Source organism: Cryptomeria japonica, chromosome 7, assembly GCF_030272615.1.
Source record: "Cryptomeria japonica chromosome 7, Sugi_1.0, whole genome shotgun sequence".
In the NCBI taxonomy this organism is placed as follows: Eukaryota; Viridiplantae; Streptophyta; class Pinopsida; order Cupressales; family Cupressaceae; genus Cryptomeria; species Cryptomeria japonica.
Genome location: NC_081411.1, coordinates 370,117,750 through 370,127,340, shown reverse-complemented (window position 1 = coordinate 370,127,340; position 9,591 = coordinate 370,117,750). Strand labels below are relative to the sequence as shown.

Genomic DNA, 9,591 nt, shown 5'->3' with positions numbered 1-9,591 from the left:
GTCCCTTTCTCCTGCTAGTGGGCAAGGGAAGCATTCAGTCTCTCTTGGTAGGCCTAAGAAAACATGCCTAACTCCTATAAGTGTAAAAAGAAAGAGGAGTAAAAGATCTATGACTAGTCCTCCTGTGACAAGGTCAGGGGCTGTGAAACGTAATTTGCAAGGTTGCTTTGGGGAAAGCAAAAATTCTCTGACTAATGGGAAGAGGAGAGCTTCGGCCTCCACTCGAGGAAAATGAGAATTATTTCTTGGAATGTTAGGGGCTTAAATGCCCCCAACCGGAGATGCTTAATTAAGTCCCAGATGGACTTATTTAAGTGTGATATTTCTATGTTGCAAGAAACAAAGTTGTCAAAGGAGTCTGCTGATTTGGTTTTTTCATCTTGGAGAAGGTGGAATTTTCTTTCTTCTCCTTCTTGTGGTGCTTTAGGAGGTTTGGCACTACTGTGGAATAATTATAATATTGAGTTACAATTAGTGGCATCTACTACAAATTAGATATTGACTTTAGTTATAAGCAATATTTCGAAGCTTAAATTCTGTGTTTCTAATATTTATGCTCCGTCAAGAATTCAAGGGAATAGTAAGTTATGGGGTGAATTAAAGAGGATTTATTCTCCCTTAAGACATGGTTCCTTTATTATCTTTGGGGGTGATTTTAATGCTATCACTAATTTAGATGAGAAAAGAGGAGGTGTTTACCCTAATAAAAAAGACTATGGATGACTTTGGGGATTTCATTTATGATATGAGCCTTTTTTATTGTAAGTCTCAAAATGGGGTTTTCACATGGACAAACATGAGAAGGTATTTTTCTTAGATTGCCGAGAGATTAGATCAGTTTTTGTAATCTGAGAATTGGATTGATTCAGATTTTGAATTCTTTTCCTCTATTCTACCGGTCTTGGGTTCTGATCATTTTCCAATTTCCCTCTCAGTTATTGAAGATAGGGCTTCTTTTAAGTCTCCATTTAAATTTGAGCCCATGTGGTTTAGGGATTCTTCCTTTTTGCCTCTACTTATGAAATGGTGGAATTCTGCTCCTTTTTATTTTGGGACCTGTATGCTTTAGATTTCTAAGAAGTTAAGTTATTTGAAATTGTATATTAGGGAATGGAATATCTCGCATTTTAAGAACATTTTTCAGGAGAAACAAAGGATTCAAGATATGATTGAGTTTCTTAATACTCATGTGCTTCAACATGGTATGGTACCAGAAGTTTTTGATGAATGGAAGTCACTAAACTTACAGCTTGAGGAGGTTTTAGCTAGAGAGGAAATCTATTGGAGACAAAAATCTAGAGAGTTATGGCTTTTAGATGGTGATAAGAACACAAAAAAATTTCATTCTTCAAATAAGATTAAAATATGTAAGAATAGGATATCTTGTATTCAGTGTCAGAATGGGAATTTATTGACAGATCCAGAGGATATTGCTTCAAAGGCAATTAGGTTTTTTAAGTCATTATTATCTTCAGAAAATGGAAATCTCAACAATAATATTATATCTAATATTCCTCCTTTAGTATGTTGATGTCTCTCTTTTCCTTAGAAGAAGTTAAGAGTGTTGTCTTTGCCATGAATCCAAATAAAGCTCTAGGACCAGATGGTTTTACTCCTTTATTTTTTCAGAAATGTTGGGATTTTGTGGGAAATGATGTTTTATTGGCTCTCGAGGAAGCTAGGAGAAATAGGTCTGTTTTAAAAGAAGTTAATACTACAATGATTGCAATTATTCCTAAAAAAGAGGATACTAAGACTTTATGTAACACTTTGTATAAGATATTTACGAAGGCAATTTCCCTTAGGTTGGCAAAAATTCTACCTAGGATCATTTCATTGGAGCCAGGTTGTTTTATTCCTAGAAGGGAGATGATAGAGGGTGCAATAGTAGCACATGAGGTGCTTCATTCTACTTCCACACAAAGAACCCCATCCATGATACTTAAACTAGACATGATGAAGGCTTATGATAGGGTAGAGTGGGGGGCTTTATGTGCTATTCTTGAGAATATAGGTTTTTCCAAAGCCTAGGTCAAATGGATTCATGCATGTATTTCTTCTGCAAGATAATCAATTTTAATTAATGGTTCTCCTTGTAGTTTTTTCACTTCCACCAGGGGTTTGACACAGGGAGATCCCCTTTCTCCCATTTTGTTTATTCTCCTAGGTGAAACCTTTAGTTGGGCTATTAGGGCTGCTAAAGTGGGGGGCTTTGGAAAGGTATAAGGATTCATAATATTTCCCAAAGTATTTCTCATTGTCTCTTTGCAGATGATACTCTGTTATTTGGACATGCTTCGTTAGTTGAGGCAAAAGTGCTTAAAGGAATAATACAAAATTATGCATCATTTTCTGGTTAGAAAGTGAATGGTGATAAATCAAAAAATTTCTTCCTTAATACATCACAACTAGTTCAGCATAGGTCGCAATCCTTTTGGGGATTTGAGACTATAAATCTTCCATGTAGTTACCTTGGTATTCCTTTCTTTGTTAAACAGGATAAGATTGGTTTTTGGGATAAGATTATTTTGATCATTTCTAAAAGAATTCTCTAATGGAACCATAGATGGTTAACTTTGGCGGGTAAAATTGTTCTCATCAAGTCTATTTTGAATGTTGTTCCCATATATCTCATGTCCATTTTGAAGTCTCCAAAAGTAGTTATTGTTAGTTTACAAGATACCCTTAGAGATTTTCTTTGGAACAATAATAAAGATCGCAAGAAAAAATTCCCTTTAGTTGCGTGGGATAAGGTATGTTTGCCTAAGGAACTTGGGGGAGCGGGAATTCGGAGTCTAGAGAATTAGAATTTAGCCTTAGGTGCTAAGTTGGTTTGGAATTTATATGACAAGCCTAGCTCCTTATGGGCACCGATTATGTTTGCCAAATATTTAAATAATGGACCGAGAGAGTACATTTTTAAAGTTTCAAATTTTCCTTCAAGTTTTGCCATTTGGAATTTCCTTTGTAAATGTAGATCAGTTATTTTGCCTCATCTCTCATGTATTGTTCACAATGGTAGAAAGGTCAGATTTTGGGATGAAGTATGGAATGGATACACACCTTTGGTGAATATTAGGGATTGGTCTCCTCTGATCACTATTCTTTCCTCCCTTTGGGGTGTTCTTGTAGTAGATTATTTTGAAATTGTGACTAGTGGACCCCTTAAGCTAGCTAGATGGAAGTCGATTGATTTCTTAAATGTTGATCAAACAATGAAATTATATTTTGAGAAGATTTTGGGGGATAGAATTGTATTTCTTTCTAATTTTGAGGATGAACTTATTTGGACAAAGAATATTTCTAGTAAGTACATTGTTAAAGATGGTTGCAACTCTCTTATGGTTGGTAAAGATTTATCATCTTGGCCTTATAAGTTGTTTTGGCATTCAGCTTGTCTTCCTAAAGCTGGAGCCTTTGCTTGGTTGGGAGTTCAGGTATGAGACTTGATAGGCTTGGTATTATTGTTGTTTGTCATTGTGTCCTTTGTAACAAAAAATTGGAATCTTCTTCACACTTGTTCCTACATTGTGATTATGCTTATGAATATTGGCAATGGTTGTTTGAGAAGTTAAATATATCCTTTGTTATTGGTAAGGATCTCATTTCCCATTTTAGATCTTGGCGCTTTATGTTTGCCTCATCTTTTTATGCATGCCTTTGGATCATATCTCCATCTATTGTGATTTGGAATATTTGGCTAGACTGAAAAAATAGGATATTTTAAAAAACAAGTTCTCCTATGTCTGAGGTTATATTAAAAATTCAGTCTTCAATCTTTGAGGTTGCGTTGTCATTTATTTATAAGAATTTGCACAATATTACTTATTTTTTGCACTGGGATAGTAGAGTTACGAGAGCTTGGAAGATTTTATCAGTTTTACCCTCTCATGGTTTAATTTTAAAAAAGAATGATACAATAGGTAAGAGATGCTCTGCTAGATGGAAACCTCCTCTGTAGGGGCACTTTAAACTGAATTTTGATGGGGCCTCTCATTGTAACCCTGGGCTGGCTTGGGTAGGCATGGTAATTCATGATCACAATGCAAATTTTATTCGAGCTAAGTGTCATGCTATTTGTTTTAAAACTAAGAATTATGCAAAATTTCATGCTTTGTCTTTTGGATTGGATATAGTAGTCTCTTTGGGAATTAAGGACTTAATAATTGAAGGTGATTCTATGGTGATTATTCAATGTGTTATGAAAAAGAAATCAAATTGTTAGAATTTGCAATATATACTTGATCTAATTTTACAAAAATAAGAATTGTTTGAATCTTTCTTGTTATCCCATTGTTACAGAGAAGTTAATAAGATTGCAGATTATTTGGAAAATTTAGCCATTGATAGCAATGCTAATCAGCGAGAGGTGGGTTTTGAGGAAATTCCTTCTAGGGTATGGGAAGGTTTGCAACAATAGTTATGTGATTTTCTTGAGTAATGTTGATGTAAAATTTTATGATGATAATTATTCCCACTTTCCCCTTTCATTTCAAGTATTCATGTTCATTGTCTGGAGGAGAGTTTGAGCCCATGGTATTTGATACAATAGTGTTTTTCCAAAGGTTTTTTTATACTTTCTTTTTTGGTAGGAAGGTTTTTGGCTCATGGGATTTGGCACAGGGCTTTGGAAAATTTTGTCTTCTTCCATTGAGAGCAACTGTGGAGTCTACATTTGAAAATTATATTGTCTCTATGTAAAACTGATATTATATGTGTTGTGACCATATTTTGTATGTGGTTTTGCACGAGGTCTATAAACTGATCTACTAGATACTATAGGTTCATTTTATGAGCTGTGACCAAAGGTTTTCTTCCCAAGGTTCTTTCCTCTAGTATGCTCTTTGAATCCTGTGTAAAAAAATATTAATAAAAAAGTTTAGTGGAATAATCCACTTTTATTGAAAAAAAAAAAAACATGCAAGAAACAAAATTAATAAACATTTATTAATTTATCTTTAATAGTTTTTATTAATTATTTACAAAAATTAAATATTAAATAATGTTTTAAATTTAATAAATCTAATTTTTTAATTAAAGAAAATTTTAAATTCAAATTTCATTAGTTAATTTATTAAATTAAGTTATTGAATTAAGTTTTAAAATTAAATAAATTAAGTTATTATTTTATTTAAATTAAGTTATGTTAAAATTTATTATTTGTGTTCACTTTCATGTAGGGTTAGGTTTCAATTTGGTTTACAATTCAGGGTTATGGTCAAAGAGATTTTTAGTGGCGAATCTTCCCTAATTATTGAATTTCACATTTTTTTTTGGAGGAAATGGCGAATAGTCTGGGGTGACAGAGTGGTCAAATCGCCTAGAATTTCGGGGTTAATGGTACACTCTATTCTTGCTTCACCATTGACCACATACCATTCAACGTGCATGCCCATAATATTTGCCTAGAATCACTCGGACGTGGGTATTAGATCACCTCCATTATTCACCAAAAATAGTAAAACGACCATATACCCAAGAACTAATTCACCAATGGTAAATTAAATGTTTATTGCACGCATCGACCGAATTCGCCAATATCAATTAAAACATTATAAGCATTCGAGGACCCATTTTGCCCTGTTTAAATCAAGATGCATTTTGAAACGCTCGCACAATTCGCCAAAAATGCAATCATGGATTGATATAAATACACTCTTTTTTACAATTTTCTTGTGTCTGATTAGTAAATTTGGGAGCTCTCAATTCACATTTTGCAATTTGAGTTGGAACGTCAAAGTTAATTGTAGAGCAGAGGGCCAGAGTTACAATCCTGCAACACAGGCCCAGGCATTCCTGATTCCTAATTCAGATAATTGAGAAGGCATAAAGCTGAGTAACCATTTCTTCATATTTGATAGTATTAGTTTTAACTTTTAATTTGTAGTGAGAGGTCAAGACTCAATATGTCACAGTCAGACATGGGTGAGACTCCTCAGGGTAGTGAAGGGATTGAGATGTCAGACAAGGGTAAGACTCCTTAGGGAGGCCATCAAAACACCCAAAACTTAAACTTAAAGTTACTACCATAAAGTCTTTCTTTGGAATTGGTAAAGTTTCTGGTCCATCAACTTCTGTAGTTGCAAAAGCCATTCACAGTATCTCACCACCACCACAAGGTGGGATTGTCATTGAGTTAAATGCATCAAATGAAGATGACAATGCCAACATGGCAGAAGATGTTCTAAGGGATACACACAATGAGATAATTCACTCAGATGCAAATGCTAGTACTGAAGATGATGTTGGTAGGAAGAAAAGAAAAAGGAAAGTAAAACTGGGGCAAGTGTGGGAGATGACAAGGAGTTTTAAGATTGATTGGGTAGCAAAGTACCCATTCATTGAACCAGTCCCAAATAATGATGAACAACCAACATAATGCAGGTGTAAGATTTGTAACTGGAAAACTAAAAGAGAGATATAGATCTAAGGGATATTGTAAGAGAATTTGTATATAGGGTCACAGGTCTACCTCAAATCAAGGAGAATGTAAATTTGTAGTCATGTGACAAGTGTCCCCCTTAAATATCTCCCTTAAGCCTTGTCACCAATTCGTTGAACCTAGACACATACCTAAAAGTAAACTTAGCTTCAAATACTATCCATCCATCTTGACTTAACCTCTTAATCCTAGTCATTGCCATAAGGATGTTCCCTTAACCTTATCTCAAGCCCTAGATCCTATCCCTCATGTGACACTTGTCACATGACTACAACTTTAATCCAAAACCCTAATCATTTAATCTTATCCATCTATTAAACCTCTTAATCCGTTCAATTGGTCCTCTTATTAAAAATTCTACTTAAAAAGGATTCTCATCCAATTTAGGGGATTGAATATTATGCTATTGTTATGCTATTCATTTTATCATCATACTATTGGATCTATGAGAAACCACATCGACTCTATCAACAATCTATTAACATCAATACTTCATTTGAGATTTTTGAGGTTTCCATATATTTGATTTGATTTATGCTATATTTTATGCATATATTTTTTTGTCATTTGCATGGAATACAATAGTCTTGCAGCCTTATTTTTTACTATAAATCCTCAATCATATATGAAGGTTATTTTGGTTTTGGTCAATAACCCACATTTTGGTCTATCACAATTAGCGAGCAAGAATTTAAGAGAGGTAATAAATTTGATCAAGGGTGCATTCCATACTAACTCTAACTAAGGTGGAAGGTGAGTTAAGGAAAAATGTACTATTATATTTTTATACTTTTTAAAGTGATCAACTATTGATAGTATTTTTTGGATAATATTCAACTTAAATTCTTGTATTCATAACTATTCATAATCTAAAGGTTTCCTAAAAGAAGAGAGAGAAAAAATAAAATTAACTTTTTCTTTTAAATAAAAATAAAAACTTATGTATTAAAAAATTACATAGGTCTTCAATAAATAAAATAGTTTACCATAAATTATTTTTAGATGAATATTAAATTTTATCTATTGTTTAAGATGGAAGATAAGAGTTTTCTATTAAAATTTCCATGTCATTACACTCCCCCTCTTTCTACCATTCTAAGATATGCCCAGATTTGATAAAATAGAAAATATAATTTAATTTTACATATGTTTTATGTTTCATTTAATTTTTCTCTAGAGGTATCCCTACAATGATTTACTAGCCAACCCAAAGTCCTTAGACACCTATGCTATCCATTTGAGCTATATTTTATATATGATTTAGTTACATGAGAGACACTATAATAACCTTCATAATAAAAAATAAGATGAAATATAATAATAGCCGACATGTAAGTTTAGATAACCCTAATACATATAAATATAATATAATTATACAAATACATAAACAAAGCAAGAAAAGAAGGTACGAAGAAAGGAGATGCAATGAAAAGTAGAATTGAAAGGTACAAATTTATTATTGTATCTTCATGTTGTTGTGTTCTATGCCAAGTCTAGAAAAATAATAGAGAATTTTGGTTTTTTATTTTAATGATTACATTTGAAAAATTAAGTAGATTTAGGTTAGAAAAATGAAAATAATAACCTTCATAATTTTAAAAAATGAAATATAATAATAGCCCACATATAAGTTTAGATAACCCTAATACATATAAATATAATACAATTATACAAATGTAAAAATAAAGAAAGAGAAGAAGGTAAGGAGAAAGGAGAAGCAATCAAAAGTAGAATTGAAAGGTACAAATTTTATATTGTATATTCATGTTGTGGTCTTCTATGTGAATTTTAGAAAAATAATAGAGAATATTGGTTATTTACTGATTACGTTTGAAAAATTATGTAAACTTAAAATTTTGTAGTAGATCACGCATCAACATTTTTCTCATTGTGTATTAGGATTACATTGAATTTGGAGGCTTGAAATCTCAAATATTTCTTTCCTTAGAGGTAAAAATGTATTAGATTATGAAGTTTTAGATCATAAATAGTTTCTATATTGGTAGTACAAACAATTGTATAAAAGAGAAGGATTAAGGAAACTAGTCAATAAAATAAATGACACAAAATATGTAGATTATATATCAAACTTTTTACCAATCTTAACAAGGTTTAAGCTTTCTGTTATAAAGGATTTGGGGTCCCTTCAAAACTTACTTTACCCTAATCAAAATAAGATTTAAGCTGGTTTAAGAAATAAGGAAATTATCACATATAAATTTAGATAATCCTAGAATATAAAGATTTATTTTAATTATTAAAAAAATCAAAACCAACCAAAAAAATAGAATAAATCAATGTCTTCTAATTATTTCTCATGTTTGTTGAAGGTTCTCTTCTAGCTACCTATATTAGTAATATCAAAATAGACAATCAAGTAAAAAGAATGAATTCTAAGGAAAACAAATTTATATATTATTTGTTCATAATTCCATTCTTTTGGTTCCTATTTTGCCCTCTGATTATCTTCTGTTGAATAGCTGCAATCTATCTATGGAGGATAAAAGTGCAACAAGTACCGTAACATTGAGTCTGCCGGGAGAAGGCGAAGTGTTTGAGGATTTCCAAGTGGAGAAAACGGTTGCAATGGAATCAGAGGTCATAAAGAAATTTATGCAAGACGCTGGAGACCAGGTTCTAATATTTACTGTTTCCTGGATACCATGCAAGACGCTGGAGAGCAGATTCCCATACATCAAAAGGGGTAAAATTTTGGAGAAGGTAATAGATTATTGTGAATACCATGCAAATGCAAAATCGAATAGTATATCAGAAGAGAATGTGAAGATATGGGATATGGACTTCGCCAAAAATGTTGTGGCTGCTGACGAAAACCAGGCAATTGCTTATCATATTATAAGGGCTGCGGATTTTCTGGATATCAAAGGGCTATTCGATTTATTGTGTAAGGCTGTTGGAAATGTTTTAAAGACAAAAGTATTGAAGAGATGCGTCGTATTTTCAGGAAAGAGAATGATTTTAGCAAGGAGGAAGAGACAGCAGTCAGGGAAGAGATCAGCTGGGCATTAGACTAAATGGAACCTCTGTTCCTCTATTCACTCGCACATCTACTATTTACTTTTATTATGGAATGTTTTTATTTGAAACTTGGTTAAACTGATGTGAGCTAGTCCGAATTTGGTTTGCAA

General features: G+C 32.5%; 1 protein-coding gene across 1 annotated transcript; it reads left to right on the top strand.

Moving 5' to 3' along the window:
* Positions 1-8,935: 8,935 nt before the first annotated feature.
* Positions 8,936-9,472, top strand: LOC131035435 (SKP1-like protein 1). Its single transcript, XM_057967131.2, has one exon. It carries the CDS (start codon positions 8,936-8,938, stop codon positions 9,470-9,472), a length of 537 nt encoding a protein of 178 aa, XP_057823114.2.
* Positions 9,473-9,591: the final 119 nt, after the last annotated feature.